General features: G+C 55.3%; 1 protein-coding gene and 1 long non-coding RNA gene across 16 annotated transcripts in view; one reads left to right on the forward strand and one right to left on the reverse strand.

The window, feature by feature from the left end:
• ARHGEF11 (Rho guanine nucleotide exchange factor 11) overlaps positions 1-23,128 on the forward strand; it is an 86,321-nt gene that overhangs the window by 53,124 nt on the left and 10,069 nt on the right. For 9 of the 15 annotated variants that reach the window (XM_038542948.1, XM_038542955.1, XM_038542960.1 and 6 more), the window contains 18 exons: positions 2,775-2,894; positions 4,781-4,826; positions 5,338-5,414; positions 6,727-6,864; positions 9,334-9,408; positions 9,623-9,724; positions 10,499-10,597; positions 11,556-11,598; positions 12,631-12,727; positions 12,893-13,015; positions 15,046-15,069; positions 16,068-16,212; positions 16,463-16,562; positions 17,338-17,367; positions 19,726-19,852; positions 22,323-22,502; positions 22,587-22,634; positions 22,811-22,998. In XM_038542948.1, coding sequence (XP_038398876.1) covers positions 2,775-2,894; positions 4,781-4,826; positions 5,338-5,414; positions 6,727-6,864; positions 9,334-9,408; positions 9,623-9,724; positions 10,499-10,597; positions 11,556-11,598; positions 12,631-12,727; positions 12,893-13,015; positions 15,046-15,069; positions 16,068-16,212; positions 16,463-16,562; positions 17,338-17,367; positions 19,726-19,852; positions 22,323-22,502; positions 22,587-22,634; positions 22,811-22,998 — 1,762 coding nt within the window. The remainder of the gene's footprint in view (positions 1-2,774; positions 2,895-4,780; positions 4,827-5,337; positions 5,415-6,726; positions 6,865-9,333; positions 9,409-9,622; positions 9,725-10,498; positions 10,598-11,555; positions 11,599-12,630; positions 12,728-12,892; positions 13,016-15,045; positions 15,070-16,067; positions 16,213-16,462; positions 16,563-17,337; positions 17,368-19,725; positions 19,853-22,322; positions 22,503-22,586; positions 22,635-22,810; positions 22,999-23,128) is intronic. The other 6 variants (XM_038542949.1, XM_038542952.1, XM_038542957.1 and 3 more) reach the window with 4 other exon arrangements.
• LOC119872563 lies at positions 389-9,065 on the reverse strand. Its single transcript, XR_005362348.1, has 3 exons — positions 8,779-9,065; positions 8,413-8,674; positions 389-715 (listed from the first exon to the last, which is right to left on the reverse strand). It is a non-coding gene; the product is annotated as an uncharacterized LOC119872563 (long non-coding RNA).

The following is a 23,128-nucleotide window of genomic DNA, read 5'->3' on the forward strand; positions in this document are numbered from 1 at the left end:
AATCACAACAGGCCCAAAGCAGAAACAACCCCAAAGTTAATCAGCAGCCCAACAGGCAGACCAGGGTAGTCTGTCTGGATGATGGGATGGTACTCGGCCACCACCAGGTGTGAAGCAGTGACGCACATGCTGCAACACAGAGGAACCCTGAGCACATGAGGCTCGGTGGGAGGAGCCAGGCCCATAAGGCCACAGGTTATGTGAGTCCTTTTAAATAGAAGTCCAGAACAGGTAAGTCTCTGAGGACAGAACATAAATTAGTGGTTGCAGGAGTGGAGGAGGGGAGAAGTAGGGAATAACCACCATCCTGTCGGGTGGTAGCCATATTCTAGAACTCCATGGTGGAGGCTGTTGTCAACCCTGCCCATGCATGCAGACCACTGAACTGTACATTTTGAAATGATGAGGTTTATTTTCTGTGAATTACAGGTCATTAAATTCTAAAATATCATTTAAGTACAAGGAATCCCAAAAGAAGGAATAATCATGCAGTAATCCCGGAGGGCTTTCTGAGGTGGCATTTGAATTTGGATTCAGTCTGTTTCACTCTGGAGAGTGCGTTGGGCCTTGACTTCCCTGCCAAGCTTGGAGTTTATCTTGAAGACCATGGGATGGGTCAAGATTTTGAGCTGGGGAGTGATCACATCTCCAAAGCAGTGTTCTCCGGAGAAGTGTGTTCAGTGCATGGATATGCCAGGAGACCATCTTCAGGATGCTGTGGGAGATTGAACAGGAATGCTAGGACTCAGTACAGAAAGACACGGGGGGACCACGGGGGACATCTCAGAGGTCAGATGGGTGACAGATTGCCTGCCAGGGGGCGGTAACAGGGCAGAAAACAGAAGATGTGCCAAGTTTGGATGCCCTGACAGCTGTGATGCTGTTGGGGGGGGGGGGGGGGTAGCGTGGAGGGCAGGGCGGGGTCTAGGGAGAGACATGGAGGTCAGCTCTGGGAGCCCAGGGAACACTGAGACATAAAGACCGTTGACCAGCCCTGTAGATGTGAGAGGTTGGAGCCTCAAAGGAAAGGCAGGGTTGAGATAGAGCTCGGGTGCGCCCTCAGCACAGAGGTGGTCAGAACTGAGGACCGGTGGGATCACCAAGGGCACCAGTGCACAGGACAGAGAGCGGGTAGAATTTTGGAAGTCCAGCACTTTACAGCACAGCTGCCTCTCCCATCCCTGTGTATTTGCTGTTACATTCAGATTTTAATTACTTGTTCTTCTCCCCATTGGACTAAGTAACGTGAAGGCTAGGACCGTGCCACGTGTCCCCTGCACACAAGCTTCCTGTGGATGCAAGTGGTACCTGAGGCCTACCCAAGTTACAGGGTGCAGGGACTGGGTGAGGCTGCAGGCAGGCCATGAGGGAGGGTGGGGGCACCAGGATGGCCTTCCATGGAGGGGGCGCCCAAGAGGTGACAGCTGAGGCCAGGCCACTGGGTCATCAGGCTCCCTGAAGGAGGTGGAGGAATGAGACTGTGTGCAGGCCGCAGGCTCTGGGTCCCGAGGGTCAAGCCCTGGCTGGAGACACATCCGTGGAAGGAAAGAGAGGACTGAGGCAGCGGCTTAGAGGGTAATCAGAGTTGATGGAAGAGCTTCATGGCAATGGCTGGTTTTGTTTTAAGACCAGAAAGGAGGGACACCTGGGTGGCTCAGTGGTGGACCGTCTGCCTTTGGCTCAGGGCGTGATCCTGGGGTCCTGGGATCAAGTCCCACATCGGGCTCCCCTTAGGAAGCCTGCTTCTCCTTCTGCCTATGTCTCTGCCACTCTCTGTCTCTCATGAATAAATAAAGTCTTTAAAAAAAGAGAGAGAGAGAGACCAGAAAGGAGCGTTACATGCAATATGAGGTCGTGGAGCTGTCGAATGGGAGACAGAGGGTGCGAACAGTGTCAGAAGAGCCCCGGCGGCTGGAGGCAGAGCTGCTCTGTGGGCCCAGGGTGGGGAGGCCACACGTATGTGCAGTGCAGCTGGGAAGCTCCACCAGAGGATGGCGCCGCGGAGGCTGAGGGCTGAGGGATTGGTAAACCGAGGTTGTCAGGTAACAGAGGGGCCCTGGATGAGCTTAGAGAATGTGTCTGCACGCCGGCTTTATGTCATTGTGTGACAAGCCAGCCGTATGGAGCACTTCCTTCTGTGGTGCGATAGTAGCTATCTCCTGCTAAGGCTTCACAGGCAGTCTCGTTCAGGTCTCCCTGCAGTCCCTCAGGCAGGGACCGTCATCCCCGTTATCCGTGAGGACGCAGGAAACGTCCTTGTCGGGTCTACACTGCTAGTGAGCACAGATGACAGAGTTCAGGGGCAGGCCTCCCCATTTGCAAAACCCAGGCTCTAAGCTCTAAGTGCACACCAGGTGACCTCCAGGTGAGCATCTGAGCAGCTCCCCCTGCACCCAAGGCCAGAGAGGGCTCCTGAGACTGATGTCGTGAGCTCCCTGTGTGTGCTGCTCTGCACAGACACTGAACATCTGACACGAGCAGGAGCTGAGGAAGACCTCTGTAGGATAAGGCATAGGCCTAGCCTGGATGGTGCTTCAGACTGGATGGGCCTTTGTGTCCCGTCTTCTTTCTCCAGTTACTCTCTGTATTGTTTCTCACCATCTCTACACCTCCCTCTTCTGACCAAGGGTGAGCTTACCTGCATCTCCTAAAGGCAGAGCTCCTGTCTCTCCTCCTTGTCTGGGGTAACTGCCTGTTCTCCCCCTGTGAGTTGTCCATTCTCCACTAACCATAACCCCTTCTGCCTTTCCCTCCCTGTCCTGGCTCATCCCCAGCGTATCTGTGAGGTGTACAGCCGGAACCCTGCCAGCCCACTGGAGGAGCAGATCGAAGGTGCCCGGAGGCGCGTCACGCAGTTACAGCTGAAGATTCAGCAGGAGATGGGTGGCTTCGTGGTGAGTGAAGCAGGCCAGGCTTCAGGAAGGGCAGGTGGTCATGCAGGTGGACGCAGGCACAGTAGGAGGAAAGCCAGGGTTGAGGCTTCCTGAGTCATGCAGGACCCCAGGGCTGAATCGGGAGCATTCAGTACTTAATAAACCAACAAAAGGCAGCAATTCTTCATGTAGCGCCAAAGGGGCTGAGCGCTGTGTGGGTGCCGCTGGGGGGGGCCCTTTCTTGCCCTCCTAGAGCCTGCTACAGCGGTAGAAAAAAATACATATAAATTCAATCAGACTGTTGGCTTTAGTCTCCTCATTATCTGCTCCCTGCGGGTGGTGTGCCTATTCCCGCACCGATCTTACTTGGCTGCGTGTTCTGCGGACAGTGGGTCTTCTCGAAGACTGCAGGCGCTTCCACATCAGCCAGAGCATCAGATCCCCGCCGTGGAGGGTGGTCTGTAGTGGCAGGGACCTCTCTGTGGGAAACCCCAGAGAGGAGATGTCTTTACCTGGTCTGCTCAAGGACCTTGTTCCTAGTGTGCTGCTCCAACTCCATCCGGCCTCAGTCCTTAGGGCAAGTAAGGAACTCTCCAGAAACTGTGCAGTTTCCAAGAATAATAGTTCCCAAAGCCAACAGAGGTTCTTTGAGGATTATCTACTTTCTTTTTCTTTTTTTTTTTTTTCAAGATTTTATTTATTTATTCAGAGGCAGAGAGAGAGAGACAGAGACACAGGCAGAGGGAGAAGCAGGCTCCATACAGGGAGCCCGACATGGGACTCGATCCTGGGTCTCCAGGATCAGGCCCTGGGCTGAAGGTGGCACTAAACTGCTGAGCCACTGGGGCTGCCCCCCTTTTTTTTTTTTTAAGATTTTATTTATTCATGAGAGACACAGAGAAAGAGAGGCAGAGGGAGAAGCAAGCTCCATGCAGGGAGCCCAATGTGGGACCTGATCAGGGACTCCAGGACCACGCCCTGGGCCAAAGGCAGGCGCTAAACCACTGACCCAGGGATCCCCTATCTACTTCTTTTTTAGAACATCCAGATCAAAATGCCTAGGAACCACAGGCTAATTGAATTTAAACTGTTCTGTTTTCTGAAGGGCACACCCATGTCACGTGGTTGATAGCTCAGGTCCTGAGCTCACCACCTGTGAGACTCTCTGGCAGGTTAGGTCCTGCTGGAAGTCCCAGGGTCTTCGTTTGTGAATTGGAAATCCCAGCAGGACCTGGCCAGTGGGGTTATGGTCGGAGGCGAAGTGTGCCCCCGTCCTAGGCCGTACGTGTTTGCCCCTACTGCTGCGCTCCTATGCCCCACAGGGCAGAGAGTCCAAAACCCCTACCGAGAGCTGCGGGTCTGAGCACCAGCCGGGCTCCAGTTCTCCCACTGTGCAACTTGGGCAAGTCATGCACCGTCTCTGGGCTCCTGTTTCCTCACTGGTCACACAGGCCTCAGAGTACCTACCTTGGAGCTGCCAAAAGCCTAAGTGAGACCCAGAAAAGCATGCAGGCAGGTGGTCCTCCAAGCCCTGAGGCCACTAGAGGCGGGCCCTCCCCTCCCCTCAGTGTCCAGCTGGAGTTCTTTGCACTCCTTGATGGGAAGGTCCTTCTGTGTTCAGCCCCCCAAGGCCGAGAGTGCTGTGGGGTCTGGGGGGGATAAATCCATGAGTTCCGAGACTTCCCCTAAGGGCAAAGCTCCCTCTCCACCATTAGGGGTCACCGTCTCCAATGACCAACGAAGCAGTAGCTCCTCCTTCTGGGCATTTTTAAGGCAATGGAGCAGAAAAAGCCCCTAATGGCAGCAGATATTATCTGCTGAGACGGAGGGAAGAGCTGACTACAGGAGGTACCAAGGAGGGAGAGCTTTGCAGACCAAGCCCACCCTTGGGACTTTTTCTTTTTTAGGACATACCCACCCTATACAGTGACACCAGCCAGAGAGCATCAGAAGGTAAGTATCCCCTCACCCCATGTCTCCAACCCAGGGTCCTCACTTGTTGTCCCCATGAGGCAGATTCAGAAAAGACAGACTAGCCCTGGCTCTCTAGGGATTAGGCTGGGGAGACAAAGCATGTCCACACACAGGGAGGGGGCAGCTTCTGCTGTCATCATGACAGCATAGCCATCGCACCTACTGGTAAGTACCGGGGCGGTCCTAGGAGGACAAGGATCCAGACCCTACCTTGCCCCCCAGCCCCTGGCATGCTCTTGTGATAAGAAGTGAGTCAGGCTAGAAGAGTGGTGGGTGTGGGTTGAAGGTCAGACTCGTGGTGACATGGAGCCGTGGCGTCTCTAGGAAGCGATGTGGCCAGAACACAGGCCTACAGGGAGGCGAAAGCCAGGTGTGGAGCATCTGACCTGAGGGAAATCAGGAGAGGAGGGAGGATGGCAGCTTCGCTTTCCTCTCCCACTCAGGCCTCCAGGCTGCAGCCCCCCTCCCCTGTAAACTGTTTCCTTCCCAGGCCGACTCTCTCTGGATTCCCAGGAGGGGGACAGTGGCATGGACTCTGGGACGGAACGCCTCCCCTCCCTCAGTGAGGTGAGTGTCCACAAGGGCCAGCCCCAGCTGAACCCTTGTGTCCCGGTTCCCAAGGGTTTTAATCACTCCTATCTGGGTCCAAAAGGGGTTTCATGTGTGCCCTGCACACAGGACCGTCAGACCCAGCACCTGTATTATCACAGCTCTGTTCTGTAAACAGTCACGGGGAGAGCAGTGTATGAACAGTAGCGGGCCTCAGTCATGGGAAACGGTGACCTGGCCGCACATGCAGGGCTTCCTGGCTGCGGCCACACCATCTGAGATGCGATGAGCCAGCTAAATCAGAGTGACAGCCTCTCTAGGTCCGTCACAGATCTCTAACAGCTCATCTTTTCTGGAGTGGTCAAAAACATTTCAGGTTTTAGCCCCACATTTCCTCTTAGCTATTGTCTGTCTGCATATATAAACTTGCAAAGTACAAGTGGTTGGAAGAAGTAATAACGCTGTCAGCAAAATATCTGCTCAGCCAGGCTAATTAACACACTTAAACTCTAATTTTTTAATTTAATTTATTTATTTGAAAGAGAGGTAGCAAGAGGGAGCGCACGCAAGTGGGGAGGAGAGGGAGAAGCAGTCTCCACACTGAGGAGGGAGCCTAATAAAGGGCGTGGTCCCCAGGATCATGAGCTGAGCTGAAGGCAGATACTTAACCGCTGAGCTATCCAGGTGCCACTAAACCCTAATTTTATTTTTTTCTACTTTTTTTTTTTTTTAAAGATATTTATTCATGAGAGACAGAGAAGCAGAGACATAGACAGAGGGAGAAGCAGGCTCCATGCAGGGAGCCCAGTGTGGGATTCAATCCCAAATCCCGGGATCATGCCCTGAGCCAAAGGCAGATGCTCAACCGCTGAGCCACCCAGGTGTCCCATAAACCCTAATTTTAAATAATAGTTGGAATTGCATTTCCTCACTGCTGCTGTCTGTGGGAGGAGGTGAACATATGTGCAATGATCCATCTGTGGGAGAGACACCAAGAAGAGACAGAGGGTCTTAATTCATAGTTGATGTGTCCTGAGGGCTGGGCATCTGGGAGGTGACCTGGCTTTGAGGGGAAGGCTGTGGGCCAGGCTTGGGTGCCAGGATCAAGTCCAGGGAAGGACCCCATCACTGGGTCCCCTGCAAATCATCCTTTCCCAGTGTGAAGAGTGGGAGTAGTGGTATCTACCTCAGGGCCATCGTGAGCCCAAGCAGGTGCCACACAGCCAAGGGCTCTGCATAGTGGCAGGCACAGGGTAGGTACTGGGTAGGTGCCCCGGGGTGTGGGCATCTCCAGACCAGCTGAGGGTGAATGGGCTCTCTATTCCTCTAGGCACTGATGAATCGGAACTCGGCACTGTCGGACCCTGGGCTGGACAGTCCCCGAACCTCGCCTGTTATCATGGCCAGGGTGGCCCAGCACCACCGGCGGCAGGGCTCGGATGCACCAGGGCCCAGCACCAGTGAGCAGGTGAGGGTTAAGAGCTCCCTGCAGTTCTCCCTCCCTCCTTGAGAACCAGCTTACAAGGGCCCGGCTTTGAAGACTCCAGCTGAACCCCCTTGAAGGAAACTTTTCCCTGGAGAATGAAAGTGAAAGGAGAATGTGGCAGGAAGGGGTTTGGGAACAAAAGGCTATTGCAGGCTCTGCATGAGGACACAACACATCCATAGGGAAGGGACATCGAAAACAGGGTTTGTGTGAGTGGCAGATAGGCTGGTTACGTGACTCTAGAATGCTCATGTTCAGTTTTCTCTTTTCTTTAGCAAAATCTATTTTCTTGCACAAAATCTTATTTACACACTAATATAGGCACCAAATAAAAGCTCAGCTACCCCAGGATGGGGCCTAGTCAAGTCCACCCTCAGGGGCGCTGCCCTGGAGCCCCCAGGTCCTGAAAACCTGATGTGGAAGCCACTGCCCACAAAGCTAGACCTGGTCTGTGGGGACGGGAGTAGGGGGAGCACTTCTGGCTCAGGGCACAGAGCTTGCAGCCTGGGCCATCAAGGAGATTGCCTGTCAGTGGTGAGCCAGAAGCTAGGCCACTGAGCAATACGGCAAGAGCTCCTAATTTTGTACAATGTTTCTTAGCATTCAGCAGCCACCACCATGGTGGCTTCTCCTATATCCTTGTACTGACTCTGTAACGTTACTCGGTACTTTTTTAAAGCAAACTCACTCCTTAAAGCCTACGTTATTTGAACTCTGCCGTGGTCCTGAATTAAAACCAGCGTCACACACTATTTAGTGCTTTGATTTGATCTGAGAGGCAGAGGTGAGTTCAATTTGGGTCTGCAGGAGAAAAGGTAGGGATCCAATGTGTACTAGGACGCATGGTGGCAGGGTACCAGCTGCCAGGCTGGACCCCTGAGGAAAAGCCTCTTTACGTCTCCCCACCCAGAGAGGAGGTGGGCATTGAATTCACTTGGTGAGAGAAAGCCACAGCAGACGGGCCACGCCAGGACTCTGCTTGATCAGGGCACCATGCAAGAGCGTGTTCTCCTGAGCACACGAGCTGCCTCCCCCCACGCCCTCCCTGGGCTGCTGCATGGTCCTGCCCTGTGCACATCCTGCTCTGCAGCGAGGCCTCCCTCAGGTGGCCGACAGGAGCAGGTGAGAAGGACTCTGTCATGGAGTCCTGTCTTCCTTCTGACAACTGTTTTAGTTGTTATCTTTGAACCATAGGAGCAGCTCTAGCATGGCCTCCGATCCCGAATCGTAATCTGTGCTGATCAGGGCAGGGCTGGGGTGACAGTCCACTCTCAGTGGTGGCAATGGAACCTTTGGGAACTCAAACTTTCTGTTGCATAACTGTACAACATCTGATCGTTTTCAATAATGAGCATCTTCTGCTTCTGTAGTGAGAAAAACTGCATATTTGTAAAGACTTAAAAAAATCCTCCCCTCTCACAACAAACAAATTCTGGTGTTTTCATGTTTCACCCAGGGGGCCAAGCAGAGCCAGGAGCGGCCGTCCAGCGTCTCCCAGTGGGAGATGAGGAGGCCCAGGCTGTGGCCTACCTTTGCGTTGACTCTGTGGGCCTCACGTTTGCGCTTGCGAGTGAGTGCCAGACTCTGATCTCTGACAGACGTCCTGGGCCTCAGGTTCTGTGACTCCATCATTCTGAGTGACGAGTTTGTAAATACCCAGGAGCACAGGATGAGTGCAGAGCACCCGGGAGACGCTGTCAGGAGAAGCCACTTGAGCGAGTGGGGCGGGAGGACATCTTGTGGGCAAGCGTGATCCAGGGAGGCTCCAGAGCAGGCCATTCTCGGGGAATCCCTGGAAATGAGGTCAAACACGTTGAGTGGAAAACGTAGTGGGGAGAAAAGCTTATCCAGGGAAGCATCTGGAAGGCCTGTGCGGTATGAATGCTCTCATCATACCTGATGTCAGTGGCACACCAGTTAGGGTTAGGCTCTTGGTAGAACTGGTGTGAGGAAGAAAGCCAAGCTGAGAAGCGTGGGTTTGAGACGGGTCATGGAGATCTACCACACGCCCCTGAGCAGCCCGCCATGGGGAGAGATCCACTCCATCTGCTTTGCTTGAGGAGGCAGATGTGGGCCTCCAGCTGTCCTGTCACAAAGACCTAGCCTGTGTGACCACAGGCCCTAGTAGACGCTGTAGTGGGTGCGACGTGGCTGCCGAGGGGCCAGCAGAGCCCCAAGCCTGCAGTCAACCGAACTTTCGCAAACAGGAAGAACGCGCCTTCTGTTGCTTCCCATCCCCGTGCACATGCACTGCAGCGGCCCTGCCCATGAGCACTTGACTTTTGCAAGTGGAAATCGTGGTTCTGTCCTCTGAGATTTGGGGGAGGTGAGGAGATGCCAGCGTCCACCAGACCCATGTGGCCCTCCTTGCCGGTGCTGTGGCACATGGGTGTCGTGGAGGGCTTGGACGCCTGTCCCCTAACCTTGCCCCCACCCCTGGACTCTCACCAGGGCACAGACCAGAGCCCAAAGCCTTTAATCATTGGTCCAGAGGAAGACTACGACCCGGGTTATTTCAACAACGAGGTAACGGTTTCCTGGTTTTCTCCTTTCGTCATGGTCATGCCAGCTGTTGTTGAATAGAAGCAGTTAGAGCCGCCCTAGCCGTGAGGGGGCGTAGGGTGGGTGCCACAGCCTGTGAGCCCCGGCGGCAGGGGCCATGGGGGCCAAGCTGCAGCAGGGCGTGCTGCTGTGCCCCACCTCCGTGCACTCCAGCCACCCCTGTCCTTCTGCCCTCCAGAGCGACATCGTGTTCCAAGACCTTGAGAAGCTGAAGGCACGGCCAGCTCACCTGGGTGTTTTCCTGCGGTATATCTTCTCTCAGGCAGACCCCAGTCCGCTGGTGAGTCAGAAGCATCCATCTTCACCATTGCGGGCACTGGCAGGCAGCCCAGGGACAGACAAAACACGGAAGGTGCCGTTTAGGCAGGCAGGACTGTACACACCAGCCGCGTCCCCTGCATGGGGAGGCCAGGGGAGCTGCCATCGTGCTCAGTCCGCTTAGAGCACATGGTCTTTCTAGAGTTGGAGTTGCAGGTACACAACGTGACCGTGGGGAGGCTTAGCAGAGGGGCAAGGTGACAAAGGTGATGACAGGGTGTTGGAGACAGTGCCCAGGGATGGGGCTGAGGACCAGTGACCTCCACGGCTTCTCTCAATCTGCTCCGTGCTCAGAAGAGTTGGACGGGGGTGACCACCATTGGGAGCCACAGTCAACACTGAGCACCTGAGTAAAGACCAGGCACGTGACAGAGAGTAAAACAGAAACCCTTAGAGAACAAGACACAAATGAGTAGGAGGCAAAGCAGGTGCGGAGGGAGTGCAGGGTCCAGGGGTACTGTGCTGGGAGCTGAGGGACTAGGGCTCGGCACCCACACCAGGGCCTCTTAGCCTTGGTGTGGCCACATTCATTGAGCTGTAGGATTTCCTGTTGGGGGGCTGTCCTGTGCTCTTGGTTCTCAGCACATCACAAGGCTGCACCTACCAGGAGCCCCGGCATCTCTCCAAAGAAGGGTCATGTGTGTCTCCAGGCCTCACCCATCGTTCCGGGGCCAGCATCAGTCCTGGAGTAGGGGGCATGAGAACCCCTGCTCCAACCCATTTTCTTTCCTCCTAGCTTTTTTACTTGTGCGCAGAGGTTTATCAGCAGACAAACCCCAAGGATTCCCGAGGCTTAGGAAAAGACATCTGGAATATTTTCCTGGAGAAGAATGCGGTAAGGCAGCCATGGATTGAATTACAGTGTTTCTGTCTCTTAGGGCCACATGGGAGCAGAGGGAAAAGGAAGCCACACATTGAGGCCGGACAGAGACAGGGTATTGAGAAGTTGGAGCTGAGAGCTGAAGGCTCCCGGGTCCTGTTCACGGGACTGCTCTCAACCCTGAGCTCCTCACCTGACCCATTTGTTCCATGTGTGGCAAGGTAGAGGCACATGGCCTGTCCCCTGGATCAGTGCTGCTTCCCCCAACCCTCCTTGCCCGCCCATCTGGGGACAAAGCAGCAGAGGCCCAGAGGCCACCTGATGGGGGTTGAGATCAGTGAGCCAAGAGGAGCCAGGGCTCTGATACTTCACTGGACTTGGGGTACTGCCAAGAGTGGGGTTCGTAGGGAGGAGGCCCGGAGTGTGCGGGAAGAGGTGGGCTGTGTGTGTGGACAGGGCAGCACGTTGTAGGCCTGTCAGACCAGCTATACTAATTCCCAAATGACTCGAGTCTTTCAGTTCCAAGATGTAAGCTCTCAAGATTGAGATTGAGGACCAAAGTGTGTTCCTCGGAATTTGGTGCCTATCCCCTCAAGTAGGTCTGGAGGAGGGGTGGCAACTGCTGCCTGTGCCTTGGGGCTGTGAACCCAGCCTGTCACCGCAGTCTGGTCCTCGAGCTCTGTGCTCCCTGAGATAACTCGGCGACCTGAGGACACAGTAAAGTTTTCTTCATTGCTGCTGAGTTGGCACCAGTGGGGAACTTGCACAGCTGCCCCAGAAGATGGCCCACTGGCCCCATAGCTCTAGAGTTTATTTCTCAAAATGTAACCTCATTTGCAGGCTCACAGGGGAAGAGAAGACAGGATGCGGGGTAGGGAAGCAGACGAGGGTATTGGGGGCCCTTCTGGCACGGGCTGAGGTCTCCCGCAAGCCCTGGGCTGTGGGCCTCACCATTCCCCCTTCTCTCTTCTAGCCACTGAGAGTAAAGGTCCCAGAGATGCTGCAAGCTGAAATTGGTAAGTTGGCTTACGGGCCAGTTAGTCTTGTCCTGGGCCCCAAGGGCTCCAGAGCACAGAGGGCACGTAGCCCATCCTTGGGTATCCCTTCTCTAGGATCGGGGAGCGGGGGCAGTTCCTCCTGAGCGCCTTAAGCCTCATGGTGGCTGACAGACAAGCACCTGGGGACAGGCCCCACCTGGGGAGCGTGTCCCAGAAAGACGTGACCCTGTCACACTTGCACTCGTTTCTGCCAGCCGTCCCCAGTACCTTCCTGGGCCCAGCGAGGCCATCTGGATGAAGGGGCAGTTAGACTAGAGGAATTCCCAAGCCTGGTCGCTCATCAGTATCCCTTGGGGAACTCTGAAAAATCCAGAAACCAGGAACTTGATCCATCCCACCTCGGGATTGAGCTCTGGATGGAGCATTTGTGTTTCTGTAAGTTCCTCACCAGACCTGGTGGCAGCTGACCCTGTGAGGACCCCACTGGCTAGGTGGTTGCTCCGTTCCCGTCTCGCTCTCACGTCGTGACTAGGAGAGCTGAGGGGAAGGCAGCATAAGAGGCCATCCACCTGGAGCCAGGGTCCCAGGCAGCTTTCAAGAATGTAGGTGTCCCACGGCCAGAGGGTGAACAGAGCTGCTCCGGGGCCTTGTACTTGACCATGTGACCCTGCAACTCTGCCTCAGGGACAGGACAGACTCCGACCAGGGTCATGTGAAGTGCCTGCCCTCCTTAGCCTGTGCACTGGCCTGGCAACACCAAGGACAGGTTGGCACAGTACCGTCGGAGGGCAGCCCTTGGCACATCTGATGACGGGACTTTAACGTTCCACATCATGGAGCCTAGGACGTCCAGGTGTTTTGTTCTTGCCTTGGGACCTGGATGACAGGGCTCCAGGCTTGGATTCAGGAGTGACCTGGTGGGTCCAGGCCTCCACCTCCCTTGGCTAATGGGAGGGCAGAGAGCCAGCCTCCCTCCGGGCCACAGGGCCTCAGCAGGCACGAGCCCCTGCTCCTGACACCCTATTTTCATCTTCCCTGGGTTCCCACCAGACTTGCGTCTGCGCGGCAGTGAGGACATTCGCGCTGCCCTCCATGAAGCCCAGGAGGCGGCCATGCCTGAGATCCAGGAGCAGATCCAGGACTACAGGTTGCCGGGCCCCCACCCCTCCCTCTGGCTCCTCGCCCATCCGTCCCCCCTCTGGCTCCTCGCCCATCCGTCCCCCATGATGGGTGCCTCTTGTGGGTGCGCGTTCCTCATCTCCTTGGGTACCTGCCGGGCATCTGTGTACATTTGTTTCTTTGTCTGGCTTAGAACAAAGCGCACCCTGGGGCTGGGCAGTCTGTACGGTGAGAACGACCTGCTGGACCTGGACGGGGACCCTCTCCGAGAACGCCATGTGGCTGAGAAGCAGCTGGCTGCGCTGGGAGACATCCTGTGAGTGCCTGCCCCACATGCCCCCAGACATGTGGAACGGATGCCAGTATGTTGTGGGTCTGTTTGTCGAACTCTCCCCACCAATGCCTGATCCTCCTCCCCCTGAAGGAGGAGGGAGCCCGGCTCTCCTGCTGCCTCCCAGGCGAGGCCAGTGGCTCCCCTCTGGGCCTCTTCTGATCGCCCTACCTCCGGCCTGGATGTCACATGGACCCGGCAGGTGGGCCACACTCTGGGTCTCCAGCAGGTGCTGCCTTCAAGAGGCAGACAAACTGGCCAGCGGGAGGGTGGGCCATTTCTAATTGCATCTGAAGACTGGCCCACCTGAGTAAAGAATGTCTGACCCGATGGCAGTGCCTCCCCAGTCCCAACTTCAGGGCCACCATGTGACTTTTTGGGCTCATGTCAGGTTTACATAGCACATGACCCTGGTCTCAGCTACAAATCCTGGGCAAGACGGTCTCCACGGCCTCTGTCAGCACTGCCATTCAGCATTTTCAGAGTCTGCTCGAGGCTCCTGAGGTACATTAGCTGAACACCAGTTTCTATGGTGTTGATATCATAGCGGGAAAAGAAAGCCGTGTTTAATAAACAAGCAGGTTCTATAACATGTTCAAAATGAGGGGAAAGAGCAGGTGGAAGGAAGGGCTCAGGAGCACCAGAGCCTGGGGGTAGCAGTTTTAAATAGGGGGTCAGGGCGAGCCGCCCCAGAAAGTAACATCTGAGCAACCCAAGAATGTGAGGCCGTTACCCTTGAAGACATCTGGGGGAACAGCATCCCAGGCACAGGAAGAGACCAGGCAAAGTAGGTGCATGCTTGGCATATACAGGGAGCAGAGAGCTGGAGGGCCAGAGCCCACTGAGGAGGCAGGTGCTGGCATCAGGTAACAGGAGGGCAGCCACAGAGCCGGGGACAGTCAGGCGGACCCTGGGTTTCACTCTCTGACAATAGGAAGCGTGAGTGGGGATTGGCTGTGAGTGGAAGCTGGTGGGAGCAAGGGAGAGTCCCAGATGAGGGGTCACACAGGAACCCATGTGGTAGAGGCTTGGACCAGAGCAGGGACAGGGGATGTGGTGAAAAGTGGTCAGTCCCAGGTGTATCTTGATGGTCGCGCAAACAGGCATTTCCTAAAAACTGAGTGTAGGTTGTGGGGGAGAGAAAAGTTGGGGAAGACTCCACGCTTTGTACCTGAACCACCAGAAGGACAAGGTGCCATCGGCCGAGACCGATGGCCATGTGCAGGGCAGTTCAGGATAGCTAGTCTGGACTCTGCTCTGGATGTGTTCAACCTGACCTCACCCTCGAGGCTTGGGGACGCAGCCGCAGGTACACATGTGACAGCAGACCAGAGAGTGGGCTGCGGATGAGAGCACACAGTGGGTGTATTCCTGGAAACAACCCACCCGGCCTTCAGCCAGGCCCTGGGCCTTTCTGGGCCTGTTTACCCAACTGCTCCAGGGATGAGCGCAAAACCTGGCTGCGTTTATTTTGGGATCCTAACAGCGAAGAGTCACGCGGTGTCACTGCTTCAACCCGCTTGTGATGGAGTGAAGCAGTGAAGCTTCAGTCTCCTCCACAGAGATCTAGCACCTACCTGTGTGTTACTTTGAGAACTCGATGAATTAATACATGTAAATATCTTTGGGCAGCACCGGGCCCATACTGGATCCATCACCGTTAGTTGCTGTTACCATTTGCCTTGTAAATGGGTTTCTCTGGACCTGGTCTCAGGGTGCAACCGCATCTGTCCTCCAGCCCTTCAGCTGGGCACAGTACAAACCCCTTACTCCATAATCCTTCAGTAGCTGTGTTTGCCCCCTCCCCTCCTTTTAGCCAGAAGGACGTCACTGTCGCTGTGCTGAGGCCCCCGAGGGAATGAGGCCTCTCCCCTCCTAGGCCCCACGCTAGCTTGGAACTAAGACCCAAGAGTCGAGGTCTGGCCTCCCTCCCCCTCTGGCCCCCATCTTTCGTGTTTGCACAGCAGACATACCTGTGCCTTTCAGCATGAGTCACCTCTTTTCTTTTGTTCCAGGTCCAAGTATGAGGAGGACAGAAGGTGAGTGAGCGTGCGGAGTGCTTGCCATCTTCCGGTCACAGGGGCGCCGCAGGCATTGGGGGTCACAGCAGGGGTCATGAGGTCCAGGCCGCAGCTGCTCGGGGACCGCTGCCCGGGGCAAGGGTCTACCATCACCCCCATGCACCCATAGGAAGATGCCTTGTCGCTACCTGAATTCGCTCCATGTCTCCCCTTCCCTACTGCTTTCTCTTAAGCCACTGCAGAAAGTTATGGTAACAGGATGAGCTTCCCAGGAGTCCCTGCAGAGGGAAGCTGGGGTTCAGCACCTCTGCTCTCAGGCATGCGTTGAGGGTTTTTTGCAGCCTGTATGCAGCCAGCGTGCAAGTGAGCATGCACATGCTTGAGCAGAAGGGGAGGCAGTGGGCTAGAGGTCTGTTTCAGAGTAGAGGGGGCCACAGCCAAAACCTTGGCTGCCTTGAAACCACAAGTGCAGGATTGGGAGCCAGAGAGAGGTGCTTCCAGAGACGGGCCCTGGATGGTTTCCCGTTGGCACATGGTGGCTATCTCTCTCCCTCCCTCCCTCTCTTCCTCTCCATCTCTCTCTCTTCCTCCCACCACCCCATACCTGGGTGCAAGGGTGGCGAAGGCAGAGCCAGGCTGGCATCTCCCCCCTTTTCTCTGACGCCTCCGCAGCATGGATGACGGAGGGCGTCCTCCATGGGCCTCAGCCGGTCCTCCAGGCCTGCCCAGGGCTTGTTGGCTTACATTGTAGGGAACCGACAAGTCCCCCGCTGACCGCTCTTCTTATTTGGGAAGAGCTCTGCTTAGAGAAGGCATGAGGTTTGTCCTGGGAGTTCCACTAGTCCAGACTTTCAGGCAGCTCTGGCTGTGCCCCATGTGAAAACCCAGGCCTCCTGAATACCCCGACCTCAGACTGTCCTTCACCACCTGGATGTTGGAAGCAGGGCTCTGGCCCTTGGACTGCTGGCAGGGGCAGCCCAAGCATTCTGATTCCCACGCCTGCCTCTGTCTCCCAGCGCCCCCATGGACTTCGCCCTCAATACCTACATGAACCATGCCGGGCTCCGTGTCCGAGATGCGCGGTCTTCCAGCCTGGCTGAAAAGGCCCAGGCTGCACCTGACAAGGACAAGTGGCTGCCCTTCTTCCCAAAGACCAAGAAGGTGACGGAGCTACTCAGAAAGTATCTTCTGGTGCAGCGGTCTACAGGGGACAACCTGGGAAAGCCCTCCCCATCACTGCACTTGCCCCCCTGCTGCCTGTGCATGGGGCGCCCGTGAGAACCCACAGACAAGTGCAAACCTGGGCCAGAAGCACCCGTGCTACTCCCAGTTAGTTGTTGGGGGCAAGTTATGGGGCCAGGGGCCAAGGCTGGGGATTGGGCCTTCCCCAAATTCGGCAAATCTGTCTTAGCAGAGTAGCAACTCCAAAAAAGACAAGGATGCCTTGGAGGACAAGAGGCGGAACCCGATCCTCAAGTACATTGGGAAGCCCAAAAGCTCGTCGCAGAGCAGTGAGTACAGGGGTTTGCAGCCTTGGGCAGGGGTGACTGGCACATCAGCAGAGGGCCTTCTGATCTCCCAGCAGCCACGTGCCCATAGTCCACGCCTTGTCTGTGCTGCTTGTGGTCCCCTCTGTCCCCTCATCATGCTGTGTGCTGGCTCCAGGGAGGGCCAGGGGACCAGGAAGCCGGGCTGGGCCCTGTGCTGGTCCCTGGGCTTTAGTCTAGGAACTCGGAGCCTGTTGTAGCTACTGCATAGCCACACAGATGAATCCCCTCTCCTTGCCCCACCTGGCAACACTGCTCTGCTGGCAGTAAACGTGAGCTTTACTCTCATCGGTGGGCATCATCTCTGCTGGGAGCACGTGGGGACCCTCATTGGGAAGTCTCAGGGACAGAAGTCTCGAGACTCCAGGCAGATAGGATGGCAGCAGGTTTGAGGTGCAGAGGCTCCCCTGATGCTGTCGTGTGCCTGGAACTTGGGTGAGCCAGTCATGGGTCTTCCTGGCTCTGTCATTGGTCTGGAACTTGCCGCTGGCCTCCCAGTCAGAATCCTCAGACCTCAGTATGAGTCTCCGAAATCTGGGAAGGGCAGGCCTCAAGGTGAGCTAGTGACCTTTCCTGACATTGCTGCCTGGGTTGAGGGTGAGGGTGGGACTTTCCTCAATCAGACCTGAGCTTGGTCTCTATTTTTCACTTTCCAGCTTGGTATAAGTTTTGTTTTGACTCTTAAAACATTAATTTGACTTTTCATGGTTTACTTTTGTTTTTGTTTGTTTTCTTTTAGCATTTCATATTCCCTTGTCCCCTGTGGAAGGTAAAAGGACCATTTTTGTGGGTTTTTCTTTGCTTTAGCTTTGAGTTTCCATCTCTCAAGTCTCTCCTTCTGTCCTTGTCCACCCCTTCGTCCGTCCAACCCCTGTGTTCCGTGTACCCCCTGCCGCTCCAGGTGCCTTGGGACACGGCCCTCCCTCACATCTCGGGGAATGGGCTCCAAAAGTCCAGAGCTCCAGGTGCACATGTGAGGCCACATCCCACACAAGCTCCTCAAATCTTTATTTCAGTTGAAATAATAGAAGTCCTCATTTTTGAGGGTCACACGGGCTTTCTTTAGTAGACAGCAGGTCTCTTAACAGTTCTTCAGTTCTTGGGGCCTTTTCTTGTTTCACCTGTTCTGCTTAAGCCCTGGGGCAAGGCACCTCCCCGCACCGCATACCTGCAGCCGTTATAGAGAATGCCCCCCCCCCGCCCCCACAAATACAGGCATGTGACTCATTGTCTGGGTCCTGCAAGGAACCTGTTTACAGAGTATGGGATGCTATCAACAAACTGTCCAGTCACTAGAGTCATTTTATGTTAAGTGGCATTTAAAAATAGTGATGTTCAAAATTATTTCGAAGTTTTAAATTTCCTAGATCTATTATGCTATTTTATTTATTTATGATAGTCACACAGAGAGAGAGAGACAGAGACATAGGCAGAGGGAGAGGCAGGCTCCATGCACCGGGAGCCCAACGTGGGATTTGATTCCCGGTCTCCAGGATCGCCCCCTGGGCCAAAGGCAGGCGCCAAACCACTTCGCCACCCAGGGATCCCTATTATGCTATTTTAAACAAGAAAAATTTTTTAATTCTGAGAAAAGGTCTATAAAACGAAAAATAAAAGAATGGCCTTGACTCCCAGGCCCTTAATTATGTCCACACACCTTCTCCCATCTACCCTGCCCAAGAGTGAGCAGCCCCGCTGAGCTGCTCGTACAGGGTGAGGGGCCCCCAGCTCTGCCCAGTAGAGCTTCCCATGGTAGTTTAATGGTTAGCTTTGGTGTTCTCCAGTTCCCGGAACATCAGAAAAGTCTGTATACACATGTGAAGACCACCATTCCCCCTCAGGTAGATGCCTCAGCACTGGGGGCTGGCCCATTTCGGGTCATCAGCTGTCACTCCCAATTAGCAGTGACCAAATCTGATTGTTAATAATATGGAGTTTACTTCTCTTTCGTTTCACTGTCATCCAGAAAACAGAAGAAGGAGAACAAAAGGACATCAGTGAAAAAATGTTTGTTCTAAAAAATTGTGCTCCTTCCTGCCTGTTTTTCCCTGTTACCCTTAGTTAACACCAGCCCCCTGAACTGTCCCTCATCACGGGTATAGCTATACACCCAGAACAAGTGGCCCACCATTGGGGGACAGGAAGCAGTGGGCTCAGCCAGGGCCCGCCTGTCACAGGGTGCTCCCAAGCCCCATGCCATCACCCAGCAGCATTGCTCAGGCTGTGTAGCCAACCCTGGGACAGAGCAGATGGCCCTGGTCTCCAGAGTGGGGGCAATGGTAACAGCCCCTTTTCCTAATTCATCCTCACAGCCACCTCTTACGCAGTTCTGGAAAACTGTGACCCCCACTGCCCACCTAAGGGATATTTAGTTGTTCTACTTACTCTGCCCTGGACGCTTTTTTACGAAACATGAGTTTAGCTATTTATTTTTTATTTTCATTTATTTATTTGTTTAAAAGATTTTATTTATTTATTCATGAGAGACACAGAGAGAGAGGCAGAGACATAGGCAGCGGGAGAAGCAGGTTCCATGCAGGGAGCCCGACGTGGGACTCGATCTTGGGACTCCAGGATCACACCCTGAGCCAAAGGCACATGCTCAGCCACTGAGCCACCCAGGCATCCCCTGAGTTTAGCTATTTAGGGAGACTTAGAAGTTTTCATAGGTGGGACCCTGGTTAGTGTAGGTGAGACCAGGGCCTCACCCGCCTCCCCAACCCTCCTTGCTCTGCTGTTGGTCTCACGCAGATCAGCCCCGGAGCCAGGCTCCTGTCCTGAGGTCACTGGAGCTGAGCTCACTGTGTCTGAGGAGGAGAACCCCTCTGCAGACCCTCTGTGGGACATCTCATGAGTCTCTTTCTTACCTGCTCTCCTGTTTCTTTGAGCAAGAAACATGTGAGAGAGAGAGAGAGAGTGTGGCTGCCCATGCCTCCCTGCAGATTAGTGGGAGAAGCCCAGGAGCTAGCCTAGAGGACCAGGACCTCGTCTCTTGGTTTTTAGCCCAGTGGTGCTGTCACCCGTGCTTGCTCATCGCTCTGTCTTCTGGCCTAGATGGGAGCGAGGGTCCTGGGATACTATCCCTGAACAGAAAGCAGAGTAGCCTTCATTGTCTTTCTGCTTCCAGTCAAACCAGGCAACGTGAGGAACATCATTCAGCACTTTGAGAACAACCAGCCGTATGATGCCCCAGAGCCTGGGACGCAGCGGCTCTCCACAGGAAGTTTTCCTGAGGACCTGCTGGAAAGTGACAGGTAACAGGCTGGGGGTGGCGGGGGGAGGGGGAGGCACTAGCCACCTTCCCAAGGAGGGGAGCCTGGGTTAATCCCAGCTGCTTCATCGACTCCACTGCACCATAAGGTTCCCACTGCAGAACTCACAACTCTTCCCACCACCTTCCCGCCTGGAGATCTTTAGGAAGAGATGTGCTGTATTGGTGGTCAGGCCAGCAAAAGGCAGAGCTGGGCCCCTGACCTCCCAGCCCAGGGACTGCTTCCCCTTAACATTTCCTTTGGATCCCCGGGCTACTCCGCAGCCTCTGTCCCAAGAACCAAGAATGAGCTAGATGGTGTAATAGAGCAGCTACTCCAGACACCCTAGGTGACAAGCTGGAGAAGACTGGGGCGGGGTGGCCAGGGGAGATCCTGGGAGATAGGGAGGCCACACAGAGATGGTTGTGGACACGAGGAGGAGAGCTAGAGACTGGGTTCTGCAGCCTCAAAGCAAACCGCTCTTCCCCTCTCGAAAACAAGAAGGGGGCTGCACACTGTGGCATCTCGCATGCCTCCATCTCGGCCAGGTTCTAATGAGACCCCTTCTGGCATTGGACTTACTCTTGACTGTGGTGTGACAGCAGACATGTCCTGTTTCAAATCCTCTAGCCAGCACTTAGCAAAAACCACCCCTGGTCAGAAAGGTCCGTATGCATTCCCTCAGTTACCCTCGAGCTGTACGTAGTACATGTGGTCCTGCATGTGCAGAAATAACACGCGCGTGCAACCAAGCCTGATCCACAGCGCAGGGGTGTTCCCGGCCTCCAGGTAGCGGCCTGGGTAGTCAAACCATTTTACCTGTGAAACCATCGTCACACCATGAGTCTGCCGTTCTGTGCATACACGGGGTTCCTCTTGTTGCAGTAAGCCTCTGTAAGCTTCGGCCGTGTGGGCAGACTGCTGTAGGGAGAACTGACAAAAATTTAAGGGAAGAGGAAAGCTAAATTTGTCCTGAGCTGAGAGCTTGAGCTCTGATATTAGTGAATGAATTAAACATAGAAACCTGAGTTAAAGATGTGTCAAATGAAGTTATACAGACAGAATAACAGTATTTCGAGGATAACTTGAGGCCTTTTGCAAACTTGTGGTCTTAAAGTTGCTAGGTTATAACTGTACCCTAAGACACTCACTCAATAGACTCCCAATCCCCTGTCAGTGGCAGCCTTTGGCCTGGCCCATGGCCGGCTCACTGGCAATCTCAGCAGCACAGAGGGGGCAGAGGCCAGCAGATAGAAGGCACACCTTAGTTCCAGAAAGTGGTATTTTAGGGACTAGGGGCCAGAGGTGGGTGTGTGCCCCACTCATGGGGAGGAGTGTTACTCACTTAGGGGTTTGGGAAGGGAGGCACTCAGCTCTGCGGCTCCAAGAGTCTCGCTAGGTGGCTTGTCCCAGTGCTCAGGTGGCCCGCTGTGGGGCACTGGTGAAAGTGCTGTTAGCAGGCTCAGTTGGAGGCATTCTAGCAGACCTCAGGGTATTCTAAGGGGATCAGCTGGCAGCGTGGCTTCTAACCCTCAGGACCCCAGGGGGGCAGCTCCATGTGAGTCCTTCGCAGTTCAGAGAACCGTTATAAATGCAGACTGAGATGCTTGGCTCCTTCGCTGCAACCCTGCTGTGCTTTTAAGCACCCTGCATGCTCTCCAGGCCGCCTGTGGTCCTAGATGCAGGGCAGGATGTAGATCAGTGATAGTATCAGCAAGAACCAACCCAGCAGGGCCGTGCAGGGAGGCACCATCCTGGGGCAGCCAGGGCTCAGAGATGCCAGCTATCACAGGCCTCATGCACTGCAGGATGCAGAAAGGAGCAACACTCAGCCATCGGCACCTCAAGTCCCAGAGACACTTGATGGCCAAACATGGCAGGCCACAGGCAGGTTCTTGCCAGTCTGTAGACAGGCCCTCCCGAGCCAGCCTGCCCCCAGGAAGGGAGTGGAAGCTAGGAGGTATACTACAAGTTAAGAATGGGAGAATCTACACCACAGCTTGGAAGGGCAAGAGCCTGGCAGCAGGTAGACACTCTGCCAGGCCTGTGAGGAGGCCTGGATGGGTGTGTGAGGGTAACACCTATAGCTCCCTGGAGAAAATCCTATAAAAGGAGAGCTCTGCCTCTAGCAGAGTCCATGGTGGGAGCTGACCTGCTCCAGCAGAGGCAAGAGGGACTGGCCACCACACGGCCCAGAGCAGAGCCAGGGACCTGGTAGTCCCTGGTAAGGGCCTCTGGTGTCCAAAGCTTTCCTGGAGTGTTTGGAGTCTTTGGCATCTGATCTGTTGATCCCAGATTTCACCTTCCTGGTGGGTCACAGGGAGGAGGAGAGGCAGGAGATGGTAGGACAGCTGTGGGAGTTGTCACTGAGAAGTTTGGGCCCTGCAGGAGGCCACAGGCACCCCGAGTCAGGGCAGCCGATAAAAGCTTTCGGGGACGTGAGGCCCCAGGGTGTCTTCTTCTACTTCCCCAGCTCCCGCTCAGAGATTCGCTTGGGCCGTTCCGAGAGCTTGAAGGGTCGGGAGGAGATGAAGCGGTCTCGGAAGGCAGAGAACGTGCCCCGCTCTCGCAGCGACGTGGACATGGATGCAGCTGCAGAGGCGGCCCGCCTCCATCAGTCCGCCTCCTCCTCTGCCTCCAGCCTCTCCACCAGGTGGGCAGGGCTGGGGCAGTCAGGGGCTGGGCTTGGCCCAGCGGGGTGGGTGCGACGGCACTGAGAACTGACCTCTCTCCACAGGTCTCTGGAGAACCCAACCCCTCCCTTCACCCCCAAAATGGGCCGCAGGTGAGTGACAGCCCAGCCACGCTCCCGTCCCTGAGTGACTGGGTGGGTGTGCGTCTCCTCCTCATGGCCACTGGTTTCCCGCGGGCTCAGGACAAACGGCGCAGTACACAGGAAACGGAGGGACAGAACCCTCGTGTGAGTCCCTCCTCCTCGTGAAGCTGCGCCTTCTCCCCCAGGAGCATTGAGTCCCCCAGCCTGGGCTTCTGCACTGACGCCCTCCTCCCTCACCTCCTGGAGGATGACTTGGGTCAGCTGTCTGACCTAGAGCCCGAGCCTGACACCCAGAACTGGCAGCACACGGTGGGCAAGGACGTGGTGGCCGGCCTGAGCCAGAGGGAGATCGACCGGCAGGAGGTCATCAACGGTGAGGCCACGTGCCTCTGATGGGTGGGCAGTGAGTCGGGCAGCACCCAGGGACAGGTCCAGGCTGGGTCACCATTCCTGCCCTTGGGATTGGGGACATTGCCATACCATCTGACACCAGTGCTCGGTGG

This window comes from Canis lupus, chromosome 7 (assembly GCF_011100685.1).
Source record: "Canis lupus familiaris isolate Mischka breed German Shepherd chromosome 7, alternate assembly UU_Cfam_GSD_1.0, whole genome shotgun sequence".
Lineage (NCBI taxonomy): Eukaryota > Metazoa > Chordata > Mammalia > Carnivora > Canidae > Canis > Canis lupus.